The 16,019-nt window shown below is 36.8% G+C and overlaps 1 protein-coding gene across 10 annotated transcripts; it reads left to right on the forward strand.

Annotated features, from left to right (window-relative positions):
* Positions 1 to 1,312: 1,312 nt before the first annotated feature.
* LOC118600362 (zinc finger protein 300-like) lies at positions 1,313 to 16,019 on the forward strand. Of its 10 annotated transcripts, none has more exons than XM_036217694.1 (5): positions 1,358 to 1,430; positions 5,487 to 5,546; positions 9,935 to 10,086; positions 11,621 to 11,710; positions 13,435 to 16,019. In XM_036217694.1, exons 3-5 carry the CDS (start codon positions 10,053 to 10,055, stop codon positions 14,673 to 14,675), a joined length of 1,365 nt encoding a protein of 454 aa, XP_036073587.1. In that variant the 5' UTR covers positions 1,358 to 1,430; positions 5,487 to 5,546; positions 9,935 to 10,052; the 3' UTR covers positions 14,676 to 16,019. The 10 variants fall into 10 exon arrangements, with proteins under 10 accessions (XP_036073581.1, XP_036073587.1, XP_036073583.1 ...); XM_036217690.1 differs by having other exon boundaries at positions 9,960 to 10,086; XM_036217693.1 differs by having other exon boundaries at positions 1,359 to 1,443; positions 9,960 to 10,086.

Below are 16,019 nucleotides of genomic sequence, written 5' to 3' on the forward strand. Positions count from 1 at the left end.
TGTATGGATTCTAACGTGCTTTTCACTGACATTGATGCTTGTAAGGCCAGTGCTCCCGGAAAAGGCTCCAAGCACGTCTGGTCCCCGCCCCTAGCTCCCGCCTGCTAGCCACCTGAAACCCATAGACCAATCCGGGGGTGCCAGGACTACACTCGTGGCGCCACACCGCTGCACCAATGAAAGAGCCCAACTCTATGCTTTTGCCTTTTTTGAATCTTCCCCTTCCTGGACTGACCCTTAAAACCCTGCCCCAACCCCGCCCCGGGTGCGACTTCTCTGGCCCCTTTCCTCGGAACCAGGAAACCTCCCCCGGCACCGCTTGCCTTTCAATAAAGGATGCCTGTTAATCATGAGTCAGACTCTGTCTGTTGAGCGGCAGAACCTTACAATGCTGAACTTTTTTATGTCAGCAAACACTGAAGTACCCAAACGAGTATTTCACAACCTTCCTCTATTTTACAAATAAGAGAACTTAAGGAAAGTGGCTGGCCTAAGGCCACAGAGCAAGTTCAAGACCCTGTTGAGAGGAGAATCTAGGGGTCTGAATTATCCCTTGGAGTTTATCCCCAAACACTTTCCTTCTGCTACTATCTGTCTTTAGCAGCGGCACAGTCTTCCCATCCCAATTAGGGAAAGCATTCCTCGGAGAGGACATTTGAATTTCATTTTACAGAATCATTAGCTAGAATTCACCAAATTAAAGGCATTTTGACTTGGCCCTCTCCCAGGGCTATCTCCTAGGGAGAATACTATTGCAACCTGACTTCTCCATCTCAAAACATGAATAACCTACCTCATTACACATAAAGTAAGAGCTCAATAAACAATTACTATTAATATTAGTATACTTCAGATTGGGAAAGTGAGGCAATGGGATAGATAAGATAAAATGACTTAAGCTCTCTGAGACTCATTCTCACCTGCTTGATAACAGGAGGGGCTTCCCCTGCTTTCCAACCCCCACCTCCCCCCCCCCCCCCCACTGTGTGCCCGTTTTCTACACATCTTAGCTAAACTGGTTTCCTGACTCCATCCTCAGATATCTGGAATTATTTTCCAGTTTATGTCGTTGCTCCTGCATTGTTCCCCTACACTTTTCCCATAGCTTCTGTATTCCACTTCTCAACTTTGCTTTTTAGAATTTTTGATGTACGGCACCAACACGTGTTCGAAATATGGCGCCACCCATTCCCCTCAATGGGTACGGCCATATTAACCCTGGGTCCGGGCGGTCTAACAACTCGGAAAATATCGCGATACAGGCGAGTCTGGGGCTGCGCCAACTTCCGCCGTAACTTGGCGAGTCCGGCCGCCCTAGAGGTGGTGGGGGCGAGTTGTAATGCTTAGCTGGGGGACCTGGAGAAGAGGCGGGAAGTTGAGGAGTCCAGTTTCAGAAAAGGATATTTCAGTCACTGGCTGCGGTATTGGGAGTAAGGGTGCTATGTACGATCAACTATTAAGCGTTTGTAGCGTTCTGTAATTTCCGGTCCTGTTGTTAGTAATTAAGGAGACTTGCTCAAGATAGCGATTGCCACCCTATGGAGCTCGGGATTTAGTGATGCTGCTGTAGTGGACTCTGAGTCAGCGATTTATTGAGGATTTGGGAGGCTAGTGATTGGCATGTATGTGAGAGTGATTTTGCGTCTCTCAGGGTTACGGGTTGGGGTTACATAGGAATTAGTGGTTTGGGAGCCTGAAGGTTGGGATCCATCATGAGGGTTTTTTTTGGTCAGTGAGAAGGGGCTGTAATGGGCAAATGTTAGGAGTATGTGTGATAGCTTGGGGACCAGGTGGCTCGTAATCAGTAATTGGGGCTCCAGCCCTGAATTATAACAGTTTGCATTCAGACTTCACACTTATTGTGTGCTGGTGTGTGTGTGTGTGTGTGTGTGTGTGTGTGTGTGTGTGTGTTTATGTTTATGCCTATAATGATGTGAGGGTAGGGGGAGAGTTTACATCCTTGCCTCAGGAGTTCTACTTCGACTCTTGGATCTGACTGGTGAACAGACCTCAGACAGTGTATATTCTCTACTACTATATTGTAGCCAGTACTTCACGCCTAAGTCTCTCAAAAACCCTTCCTCAAAGCTCCTTTACCTTCTCCCTGTCCTTCAGTCTCTTCACTGTCTTTGGACAATTTCAGTCACACTTATGTCAGCTTCAACCTTTAAACTCATGACAAGCTCCAGAGTCACAGTAGTCACCTGTCTCCTACACATCTTTGTGAAGTTTACTCACAGACACCTCAATCTTAACATGGGCAAATAGAGTTTATCATCTTCCTCCTCCATACTTTACCTACTTGTTCTACTATATTCTACATCACTATGAATGGCATCACTTCATCCAGATGACCATAGTAAAAATCCTGGAAATATCTGGTTTTCTCCCTATATTCAATTAATCCTGGTAGTTTTGCCTCCCTGACATCTCTCCAGTTTGTCCTCCCCATTCCCAATGTCATGTTCTTAGTTCAGGCTGCATTATCCCTTGCCTTAAAACTGTATCTGGAAAACCCTGAATCAGTGTTGACTTTCTGGGAAAGTCAGAGGAAGGAGTGGCTGATTCTATCAAGGCATCTGGAAAAGCTTCCTAGATAGAGAAGGTGGCATTTGAACTGAGCCTATGTATTTGAACTAAGGTACTGAGAGTGACTGTTACAGCTTTTTGAACCCTTGTTTGTTTTGTCTTAGCCAAACTGCCTTGTGAATTGTTCCCTTTAGAACTTCCTTGACAGGAGCTTAGGCTAAGAGGTCAGTAGGACAATAGCTGCTAAAAATAACAATCATTTTTGTTTAAAAAATAAGTTTATTCTAGAAAAATTGGTAACTGAAAATGCTAAATGCAACTCAATAAAAGTCACTTGTAATCCTACCACATTACAAGAAAATGTTTCCAAGTCCGTAAATACTTTCTACCATATTTTAAATGACTGCGCAGTATCCTATCCTTTTGATAATTGATTTAATGAATCCCTATTATTGAACATTTAGGTGGTTTCTATATTTTAGATGACAAAGGAGCATTGTGATAAATAACCTTGCAGATATATCTTTGTGTATATCCATGCTTATTTTAAAAAAAATCTAATAATAAAAGTTATCCCCATAATGTCTAGTTACCATCCATGACCATACAAAGTTATTGCATATTATTGACTATATTTCTTCCTACATTCCCATGACTTATTTATTTTATAACTGGAAGTTTGTACCTCTTAATACCCTTCACCTGTTTCACCTGCCCCCTCTCCAAACCCTCCCCTCTCTGGTAACAACCAGTTTGTTTCCTGTTTCTATGAGTATGTTTCTGTTTTTATTTTGTTTTTTAGATTTCACATGTAAGTGAAATCATATAGCATTTGTTTTTCTCTGTTTCACATATTTCACTTAGCAGAATACTCTCTAGGTCCATCATGTGTCAAATGGCAAGGTTTCATCCTTTTTAATAGCTGAATAATATTTCTTTGTACATATATACCATATCTTCTTTATCCAGCACCTATCGATAGACACTTAGGTTGTTTCCATATCTCTTGGCATTTGTAAATAATGTTGCAGCGAACAAAGGGGTGCCTATATCTCTTTGAAATAGTGTTTTAGTTATCTATAGATAAATACCCAGAAGCAGAATTGCTGGATTGTGTGGTAGTTCTACTAATTTTTTAAGGAAACTCCTTACTGTTTTTCATAGTGGCTGCACCATTTTACATTCTTACCAACAGTACGTTCCCTTTTCTCCACATTCTTAGAGCACTTATTTTTTTTTTTTCTTTTTGATAACAGCCATCCTAACAGGTGTTAGGCGATATCTCATTGTGGTTTTGATTTGCATTTCCCTGGTGGGTAGTGATGTTGAGCATCTTTTCTTGTGCCTGTTGGCAATCTGTATGTCTTCTTTGGAAAAACATCCAATTCCTCTTTAAATATTTTGGATATTAACCCCTTATTGGATGTATTATTTGCAAATATCTTCTCCCATTCAGGAGGTTGCCTTTTTATTTTGTGGATGGTTTCCGTCATTGTGCAAAAGCTTTTTGGTTTGATGTAATTTCATTGGTTTATTTTTGGTTTTGTTGCCCTTGCTTGTGAAGACTGGTCCAAAATAAATATTGCTAAGACTGATGTCAAAGCTCACTGCCAATGTTTCCTTTTGGTTTGTATATGGTTTCAGGTCTTACATTCAAGTCTTTAATCCATTTTGAGTATATTTTTGCATATAGTATAATCATTCTTTTGAATGTATCTGTCCAGTTTTCCTAACACTGTTTATTGTAGAGACCGTCTATACCCCATTGTATGTTATTGCCTCCTTTGTTATAGATTAATTGACCATATATGCATGGGCTTATTTCTGGGCTCTCTATTCTATTTCATTGATCTATGTGTCTGTTTTCATGCTAGTGCCATACTGTTGTGATTCCTATAGCTTTGCAATCAGGGAGTGCAGTACCTCCATCTTTGTTCTTCTTTCTCAAGATTGCTTTGGCTCTGGGGTCTTTTGTGATGCCATACAAATTTTAGTATTCTTTCCTTTAGTTCTTTGAAAAATGCCATTGATATTTTGATAGGGATTGCATTGAATCTATAAATTGCTTTGGGTAGTACAGACATTTTAACAATATTAATTTTTCCAATCCCTGAACTGGGTATATCTTTTCACTTATTTGTGTCAACTTTAATTTTTTTCATCAGTGTCTTATAGTTTTCAGAGTACAGGTCTTTCACTCCTTGGTTAAGTTTATTGCTAGGTATTTTATTTTTATTTTTTTGATTCGATTGTAATTGGGATAGTTTTCTTAATTTTTCTTTCTGATAGCTCATTATTAGTAAATACAAATGCAACTAATTTCTGTATATTACTTTTGTATTCTATGACTTTATCGAATTCATTTATTCTAAGTTTTTTTTGGTGGAGTCTTTAGGATTTTCTATATATAGTATGTCATCTGCATATAGTGACAGTTTTGCTTCTTCCTTTTCAATTTGTATGCCTTTTATTTCTTTTACTTGCTTAATTGCTGTGGCTAAGACTTCCAATACTATGTGTAGAATAAAAGTGGTTAGAGTTTCAGTTTTTCACCATTGAATATGATTTTAGCTGTGGGTTTGTCATATGTGGCCTTTATTATGTTGAGGTACATTTCTTCTACATCTTTTTTGTTAAGAGTTTTTTTTTTTATCACAAATAGATGCTGAAGGTCAAAGGTATTTAAACATATAATGCAATATAAACATTTACATTCTCAAAGAAAAACATATCCTGTCCTGATCTTTTCAGAACTGTAAGATAATAGATCAATGTTATCATAGTATAATCCTTTGTGGTCTCTCTGAAAAGCAACTCTGACAGGGGCTGTCTCCAAAGTAGTCTTTTATGTAATTGATCATAGAAATTTCTAGGCTTATGATTCTTAGAATCATAGGGCAGGCCCAGACTCTCAGTGCTGTCTTCTTTTTACCCCCTCCCTACTCATCCAATCCAAGCTCTCTTCTTTAAAGATATCTGCCCCTTCTGAAGAGGAACGGAAAATGACTAAGTCTCAGGTAAGGGAGCTGTTGATACCCCATTTCGTTTTCACTCTATTTGAGTCAGTTTAAAAGAATCCAATTCTGAATTTTTCACTACAATAGGGTTTTAATCTTAGCTGATTATTGTTTCTACCCTCACCTCTGGTCATAAAGGACTAGAATTCTTTTCTAAAAAGGGAAGAGGAAGACTCTTTATATACATATATTTTTAAAAATGCAATAGGTTGAGAGCCTCAAAGTTTATATCAAGTGAGCATTCTTGGTGGATAATGGAGATCAAGTGAATTTGCTCATTTCTGTTGGTTTATCCTTCAGCTAAATACTGCTAGCCAGCATCTTAGTGGTTGTGATTGTCATACAGTTTTAAATGTTTTTATTTGAAAGTATATGTTGTGTAATTTTTATCTATAATCTTCTATTGGTTATACCCACGATGTAGCATATAGCTTCAGTATAGTAGTCTTCACAGTGGGGAGCACACATTTCTTAGATGTACAAGATGATCCACTGGGACATGGGATGAAAAGATGAGAACATCTACTTGTATTTAAATAAAATTTGTTGTTGTTGTTTTTTAAAGGGTATATATTGTTGCATGCATGTCTTTTTTTTTTTTTTAACTGAAAAATATCTCACCAAGAATTGCCTCATGAAGCCAAGCAGGGTCGGGCCTGGTTAGTACTTGGAGACCCCCCAGGAAGCCCAGGTGCTGTAGGTGTAAAAAATAAAAAAATAAGAGATTGTAAGACGACAAGGTCCTTGAAATCTGTGAGATCAACCAAAGGTTGCCTTGCCTAAAAAAAAAAAAAAAAAAATAAGAGTTGCCTCATTAGAACAAAAAACACTCCTAAAACCCAGGAAATTCCGAAGATTATAGGAACTCTGTCAGGAACCAGAATCAAAGACTAAACAGTAGAACAAAAGATATGCCTAGCACATTTATTGCTTAGGAAATTACAAAAGTTCTAAGAACTCTGGCCAAGAGCCAGAGATGAAGACCAAAATAAATATTTCTTATTATATTACAATATCGCAGTCTTGGATTTTAAAGTTTGGGGACTACTGGGTTATGTACTTATATTTCTGCACTCAGTTCTAATGTGTGGGTTTTTTAACTCCATACTACCAAGCAATCCTTCAATACCAGCTGGCTGTTCTACAATTCAACTCAATTTTGACACTACATACCTGGAGATAGTGTCAGATCCCATAGCTTAAGAGCTCAGTCCTACAAAATTGCTCCCCACCCTGCCCACACACTTCAGATGCCAATTGCCAGTCCAGGTTGTTACCTGTGCTTCTGACTGTCTGGCTGGAGGCTCCCTCCTTTGGTTTGATTAATTTGCTAGAGGGCCCCACAGACTCAGGAATTCAGTTTACTTGCTAGATTATCAGTATATTACAAAGGATATTAAAAGATACAATTCAGTAGCTAGGTGAGAGATAGATAGGGTGCAATCTGGAACAAAGGAGCTTCTGTATCCCTGGGATTTGGGGCCTGGCACATAGTACGTGGTATAATTCTGGTTCAGTCTGTAAACTCTCCAGAATCCCTCTTCTTGGGTCTTTATGGAGGCTTTATTACATAAGCATGATCAAGTTATTGGCTGTTGGTGATCAGTTCACCTCTAGCCCCACTTATGTCCCTGAAAATCAGGGAGTGGGAATGCAATTTCCATCCCTCTATTGAGGGTTAATTCCTGCCCCCCCGGGGGTCTTTCTAAGAGTCATCTCATTAACATAACAAAAGACCTTTGTTTTTTTTAATCAGAGGAAATTACAAGGGTGTTAGGAGCTCTCTGCCAGGAATCAGGAACTAGGACAAAGACTATATATATATATATATATATATATATATATATATATATATAAAATTATTTTTTAATCATAAATCATGATAACAGTACCATTAGTACCAGAGTACCTCCTCATTTCCAGAGATCATTTTCGTCTACTCCATCTTGGCCACCAACTTCCATAGTCATATTCTAGATTTATAATCACCTATAACTGTACAACCTCCAAGCAGTTCACTCTGGCCCTTATTTCTGTTTCTAGCTCATTTTTGTAGTATCTTGAGTCCAGTAATTTTTCAGTTCTGTGCGGACCTCTGATCCATCGACCCTCCTTTTTTTTTCACTGTTCATTATTCCACTCTCCCCACTCCTGTTTTTTTTTTTTTTGTTCTGGGCAGCCATCATCTCATTCAGGTCCAACTGCCTACTTATTGCCAATGAATATTTAGTATAATAGATATCTCGAACTTAATTTGGACAACTAGAATTTGTGTGTGTGGCAAAATATATATAATATAAAATTTGCCATTTCTAAGTGTACATTTCAGTGGTGGTATTTTTGCAGTTTGTACATCCATCACCACTATGTATTTCCAAACTTTTTTTATCACCCCAAATAGAATCTCTGTACCCATCAAGCAATAACTCCCCATTCTTTACTCCCACCCACAGCCTCTGGTAACCTGTTTTCCTTTTGTATCTAACTTATTTCACTTAGATATTTTCAAGGTTTGTCTATGCTGTAGTATGTATCAGGACTTCATTCTTTTCTATGGCTAAATAATAGTCCATTATGTAGGTATATCACATTTTGTTTATCCACTCATCTGCTGATGGACACTTGGGTTGTCTCTACCTTTTGGTGAACATTGGCATACAAGTATATGAATACCTGTTTTCAAAGTTTTGGGTATATACCTAGGAGTGGAATTGCTGGGCAGCACAGTCATTCTGTTTAACTTTTGGAGGAACTTACAAAGTGTTTTGCACAGCAGCTACACCATTTTAAATTCCTACCAGCAATGTGTGAGGGTTCCAATTTCAACACATCCTTGCTAACCCTTGTATTTTCCATTTTGTTGATTATAACCGTCCTAGTAGATATAAAGTAGTATCTCATTGTGATTTTGATTTACATTTCTCTAATGATTAATGAGGTTGAGCATGTTTTCATGTGCTGTTATTCATTTGCATATATTCTTTGGAGAAAGAAGTCATTTGCCCGTTTTTTAATGACGCCATTTGTCTTTTATTGTTGGACAAATAGAATTCTTAATTCCACCTCTCTTCTCCACCCAAACCTGCTCTTGTGTTCTTAACTTTAGTAGCATGCCAGTTCCTTAAACCAAAAACCCAAGACTGTTAGTCGGTTTCTCTCCTCTCATACACTGTCTTTTCAGATATATCTTGGTTGGATTTGATTAACATCAAATTTACAAATGGAATTCTCTTATTGAGGTGGAACCTAATAAGGGTTTGAAATGTAACCAACAATGAGCTCAGTAGTACTTTGTTACTAACTTACCATACATTATCCCATTCTCAGTGTTTCTAGTACACATTTAAAGAATTAAATTGATTAGATTAAATATTGCTTATATTTTCTTGATTTTTAATTTAAACTTTAAAGATAGTTTTTATATTTAATTTTCAAAAGATTTTAATGAAAAAATTCAAAGATACATAAAAATTTAGAAAACCGTATAATAAACCCTTGTATGTTCCTCACCTAATTTCAATAATTATCAATATTTTACATATCTCACATCTTTTCTATTTCTCTTCCTTTATTTGTACTCTGGTGTATTTTAAAGCAAACCCTATACATGGAACTTCACCAGTATGTACCTGCTTTGCAGATTTTTGTCATCATCTTCATTTCTGTTTAGTGGTTTCCTTTCAGAATACACTTATTTAAGTTAAAACTATTAAGTCAGTAATAGTTCAGGTGACATGCAGATATGGTAAAAATCATGAATGTGGTCTATGACTAAATGATGTTTGAGAGTATTATTCTGAAGTACTCATGGTTCTTTGAATTCGCCATTCTTTTTCTCATTCCCATGCCTTTTTTCTTACTCCTCCCTCCATTTGGAATGATCTTTCTCCCTCCACATCTTACCAGAGAATACACTATTCAGTTTTTACATTTCAAAAAAATTTTTTTATCTTTTTATAATCTTATTTTTACATTTTCTGTTATCTATTTTACATAACCATACATCTTCTATAAAGCCCAACTCAGTGTCCCAAAATGGAATACTCTTTCCTATTTTCATCATAACCCATTTAACACCTTATAGCATTTATATATTTACTTGTTTGCCTCCATTTACTAGTCTCTAAATTTCCTGTGTTGTGTTTTATTCATATTTGTATTCTGAGTACTAAATAGCACATAGTACACAGGTGTTTAATAAATGCTTATTGTTGGAAAGAGAGAATGAATGGTTTTTGATGGTGCCATTTTTATAATAGGATTTTTTCTTTTCCCCAAATTGGTCTCATAGTAACATCTTTAATTTATTATGATGAACTCTGTATGATCAAAACAGCAATCATTTCTCATACATTTTTTAATATAACATCCAGTGCTTTTCACTATAGATTGAACAAGAGTGTCCTGTTACAGGAGTTTGTGTCATTCAAGGATGTGACTGTGGACTTTACTTGGGAGGAGTGGCAGCAGCTGGACTCTGCTCAAAGAAACCTGTACAGGGATGTGATGCTAGAGAACTATAGCAACCTTGTGTCAGTGGGTAAGGACATCTTCTCTCAGAAAGTACTGCTATTAGTTATCAATTGCCATATAACAGTTACTCCAAAATTAATGGCTTAAAACAAATATTTCTTACTAACAATTTCTGTAGGTCAGGAATCTGCTATACTTTAGCTGGATGGTTCTGGCTTGTGGTCTCCCATGTGATTGTAGTCAAATGTCGGCAGGGGCCGCGGCCATCCGAAAGCCTGACTGGGAGTGTAGGACTCACTTATTCATGTGGATATTGACAGGAACCTTCAGTTCCTTGCTGTCCAGTGGCAGGAGATCTCATTTCCTCACCATGTGATGTGGGTTTGTTCTGCAGACATGGGAAACTTCCCCCAGATAGAGTGATCGAGAGAGAACAAGTAGGACATCCTGGTGCCTTTTATGACCAAGTCTCCAAAATCACACGCTATCACTTTTACCTTATTGTGTTTATTAGAAGTGAGTTATTAAATTTAGCCCATGCTCAAGGGGAGGAGAATTAAGCTCTACCTCTTGAAGGGAAGAGTTTCAAAGAATTTATGGACATTTATTAACCCATCATAGTACCCAAGTGACTGCCTTTCCTTTCTTGTTTACTAAAAGCTATTTGGTCTCTAAATGCTTGATGAGCTTCGTTTCGAGCTGTGTTCAAAAGAATATCAATTTTGAGTACCAAATACCGTGTTTCTACCTCTTCAGTGAATTTGAAAGCAAAGAAAATGGGTCCTGCATCTTGCTCCTGCTTTGGAGACTAAGGACAATGGGCTGGGCTCAAGTTCTTAGTTTTTATATATTGAGATGTAATACATACAGTAAAGTGTTCACATCTTAAGTATACAGCTTAGTGCATTTTTCGTATGTATACATTTATTTAACCACTGCCCAGATCAAGCTATAAAACATTTCTAGCACCCCAGCAGTAGCCTCCCTTGAAACTCTTGCCATTTATCTCCTTTAGAGATAATAACTTGTGGCTTCTATCATCATAAATTTTGTCTGTTCTTAAACTTCATGTACATGTAATAATACACTATGTAAGTTTTTGTTGTTTGATGTCTTTTATTTAACATAATATCTGTTTTTTTTTATGTGACAGTAGTTCGATCCTCATCATTGCATTATATTCCATTTAATGACCGTACAGTAATTCATTAGTTTATCCATGCTAGTAATTCATTAGTTTATCCATGCTACTGTTTATGGTCATTTGGGACATTTAGACTATTATGAATAAAGCTGTTATGAACATTCTTATAGATATCTTCTGGTGGAAATAAGGATTTCATTTCTACTGGGTATATACATAGGAGTGGAATTTCTGGGTCATAGGGCATACGTATATTTAGCTTTAGTAGATGCTATCAGTTTTCCAAAGAGGTTATAGCCATTTATATTCTGCTAGCAATGTATGAGAGTTCCAGCAAGCTTTGATAATACCAGCCATGTTACTTTTAGCCAATACTGTATGTAATGTAGTGGGCTTGAGTTATAGGATGGTGGATTGTCCACTAATGCCCAAATCCTCTATCATTTACCATAAACAGGGTATCCATCTCTGAAGTCAAATAAAATCTTGTTAAAGCAAGGAGAACCATGGACGGAGGAGGGAGAAATCTCAAATTGGGCCTATCCAGGTAAGTGAGAACTTGGCATATGGATGGCAGGGAAATAAGATTACTATTTGAAGCATTCTTTAGGAAATCATTTTTTAAGGCAGAGATATTTAGAAATGGCTGAAGACAGTTGATTGCAGGGGGATTGTTGGATACCTAAATAACACTGTAAAATATCAACCACCTGCATTATGCTTTTTCTTTGCTTGAATTAAGAGAGAGAGAGGTAACCCTCTTACTTGTACTCTGGATCTTATCTATGTCCCTGTCATTTAGGACATTTCTTAGTCTCCTTTTGGCTAACATACTCAGCACCCACTCCCCCCAAATAGAAGAATGCATCCAGGCATTCTTCGATATACTCTCTTTCAAAGTTAGTTACTGAATAAGATTCTTATTTTTTATTAATGCCTTTTGTTTTCCTCTCCCTTTTAGTGTGAAATGTCTTAGAATTATAATCTTTTTAAAAATCTTCAGGACTCTAATAATGGAAATATTTTTATTTGCCTGTCTTTCTTTTCTGTGACCATTTTTAGTTGGTTATTGTTTTGGTTGTTTTTCTTGCCTTTCTTCAATGCTGCGTATTAAATTTTCATTTGTGCATATCCTCCCTTACTTTCATCTTGTAATTTAATCTTCTACCTTTCCCCCCTGCATTTAATCAATTCATTTTCATCTCCCCCTTTTTTCCATTTAATTTTTTAAAGTTCTGTTTTATTGTCATTTTCCATGTCATCAAATGCTTGTTTGAGTGTGTTTAATTCTGATGGAGTTCAGACAAAACTTTTTTCTGCTTCATGGCTAGTTTTTTTTTTATGCTTGGTTTTGTTTCCAGGGGACTACATCCTCTGTCGATTTCTATACAAATTTATTTCCTGAGTTTTCAATAACCCTTCCCTATGAACTTGACTTTTTTTCTGTTCACTTTTATTATATTGTGATATACTTATAAGATTCTAACTTTATTGAGTTCTTTTCTGTTAATATAGTGAAGTCCAGGTACTTTAGCAGCGTCTGGCCTCCCTTCCTACTCTCCTTGCTTTTTGTGATTGGGGAGAGTTTTAAGTTTTCTGGTTTTGTGGTACTCTTTATTTCCAGGGCCCTAAATTTCCCCCTTTTTGTTTCTTTTCCCCATTACCACCACCTAATACCAGAGAATATGTCTTCTTTTTTTGCTTTTTGTCTACCTCAGAAGTGTCCTGTTCTTCTCACTCAGAATTGTCTCCTTTTAAATAGAGCCTGCATCATACCATGCCTTTTTATGTCATCTGACCTTTTTAAACTGCATGTACTTTGAAATCTCTTTCCTGCAGTTGTGCTCTAATCTGCTTACGGTATATTTATATTTAGTGTGGTTTTAATTTTTCCTGCTAGTCACTTTCTCTCAGTTCTTTTCACTAACATCTTTCCTCTGTCTTTCCTGAAATTATTTTTTAGTCTGCCTTTGTTCTTCACAGAGCCTCATGGTGGAGTTGGGGTGGCACAGAGTGTAGGGAATCATATGGGACCATGATAGTGAGTTCATCAACTATTCTTTTCCCATTTCTCCCCTGCTTGCTTTTCTTATGTCTATTTCTTCTTCTATCTTTGGGTTTAAAGATCATAATCTTAAATTTCAGATCTGACCATACTTATCAGATTTCTCTCTACTTCCATTAAAATGAAGAACTATGTTTGTATTTTGTTTTATATTCATCAACGCTCAAGAGCAAAGTAACATCATTTACACTTGGGCTTTCTTTCAGACTTTGAAATTAGACCTAAAATGAAAGAATTAACTCCACAGAAGAGCATTCCTGAAGAAGCGATATTTCATAACGTGATAGTATCCTCAAGTTTTGAAGACTGGAAACTTGGAGTTAAGATAAATCACCAGGAAAACCAAGACAAGTTTTTGAATCAAGTTTCATTCATTAACAGTGTGTCAGTGACAAAGGGAATAGACCGTGAATGTAATACACTGGGGAAGGTATTTCACATGAACACAACTTCTAATGAACATATCAGAGCCTTCATGCAGAAGTCATACTTCTTTGCACAATCAAAAAATCTAACCAGTGAGAAATCATATAAATGTATCCAGTGTGGAAAAGCCTTCAGTGGAAAGTCAGGGCTCATTGTACATCAGAGAATTCATACTGGGGAGAAACCATTCAAATGCAATGAATGTGGAAAAGCCTTTATTCAGAAGTCACAACTCACTATACATCGGAGAACTCATACAGGAGAGAAACCCTATGAATGTAGTGAATGTGGGAAAGCATTCATCCAGAAGTCAAACCTCATTATTCATCAGAGGATTCACACAGGGGAGAAACCTTTTGAATGCAACGAATGTGGGAAAGCTTTTATCAAAAAGTCAACACTTACTGTACATCAAAGATCTCATACAGGGGAGAAACCATATGAATGTAATGAATGTGGTAAAGCTTTCATCTGGCGATCACAGCTTATTGTACATCAGAGAATTCATACAGGGGAGAAACCCCACGGATGTAATGAGTGTGGAAAAGCCTTCAACAGGAAGTCAGAACTAAGAGTACATCACAGAATTCATACTGGGGAGAAACCTTTTGAATGTTATGAGTGTAAAAAAGCCTTCATTCAGAAGTCAGACCTCATTGTACATCAGAGAACTCACACTGGGGACAAAAGGTATCAGTGCAATGAATGTGGGAAAGCCTTTATCCGGAGTTCACAGTTTATTGAACATCAGAGAATTCATACTGGAGAGAAACCCTATGAATGCAGCGAATGCAGAAAAGCCTTTATCCAAAAATCACAACTCATTGTACATCAGAGAATCCATACTGGGATGAAACCATATGAGTGCACGGAGTGTGGAAAAGCCTTTAGCAAGAAGTCACACCTCACTGTACATCATAGGATACACACTGGAGAAAAACCCTATGAATGCAGTGAATGTAGAAAAGCTTTCAGCAAGAAATCTACTCTCATTTGTCATCAGAGAATTCATGTTGAATAGAAACCATTTTAATTGAATGATAAAACTTTAATTCAGTGATCAAAATTTTATTGCCCATCATAGAATTTATATAGGCTAGAAGTGTTATGAATTTACTAAACATGAGAAACCTTCAATAATACCTCCAGGACTATTAAGCACTAGAAAATTCATGCTAACAAGCAAGTTTGAAAAATCATGTTTCCAAAAAAACTACTATATTGGACATCTTAGTTCAGATATAACAGTAAAAGTGTTTTAAAGTGTGCTAGAAAAACCTAAATTCCACATGATTGACTTGGTTCACTGTGAAGGACAGTGTTTTTTTTTTTTTTTTAAATCTGTAGGTAAATTGATTAATCAGAACAACAATGGGGCAACCATATGTAATCTTTCTGCAAATGACATAGGAATGGCATTCAAACCCAATTTCTTAGTTGGAAGTGAATATGAATATTTACATCTATCTTACTTTTCCACACTAAATGACACTATTTCCCTCACATCTTAAAACACAAAGTGTAAATGGATAAATTGTAACTGCAAATACAATATGGATTGTTATTTAATAAGAGTGTAAAAAGTTATATTACATATAACTCTTCCATTACTCTTTCTTGATGTGTATAAAGAGAGAGAAAGCCAGGGTATTTTTAAAGACTCCAAAAGTCAGTAATAGACTTCCAAAATATTGTTTGATGTAAAGTATGCAGAGATAAGAAAGACACTAAATAACACAATACTGAAAGTGGGCAGCAAAGTGGCTGTAGACAGTGTTGGCATACTCAACTCATGACAAAAATAGTCTACACGAGGAATTCCTGTTTATACTCCTGTTAGTTTTTAGTTCAGTCAGTATAGTATTTACACAAGCACTATTATACATAGCTTAGAATCTTTGTATCCTTGTGATCAGAATTGAATTTTCTTTAAAGCTTCCCTTATTGAATGTTTACACTACACAGATGTTCTACTTAGCATTTGATATGTACTTCATTTAATCACCGGCATTATCACCATCTTATAGATGAGGCAAGTAGAACCAAGAGATATTCTCTGACCCAGCTGAGGCCACGTGGCTAGTAAGTAGAGGGTTGGGATTCAGAACAACCTCTTAGCATCCAGACTTCTCTCCTAGTGGAGATGTGGATAGCTTGGTGCCATGTCATTTCATCTCCAGATAGCATAGTGCCGAATAAATTCACATGAAAAACGCATTTGAAAGAGGTTATTAGATTCCAATTTCTTACATATAGATGCTGTGGGATATACTGTGGTTTTTGACATGGGTTCAGGTATATCTGTTTTGCTGCCCTGTGAATTTCGTTGGGACCATCCTATACAATAAAGATTATACTAATATTT

Source organism: Rousettus aegyptiacus, unplaced genomic scaffold (assembly GCF_014176215.1).
Source record: "Rousettus aegyptiacus isolate mRouAeg1 unplaced genomic scaffold, mRouAeg1.p scaffold_m13_p_3, whole genome shotgun sequence".
Lineage (NCBI taxonomy): Eukaryota > Metazoa > Chordata > Mammalia > Chiroptera > Pteropodidae > Rousettus > Rousettus aegyptiacus.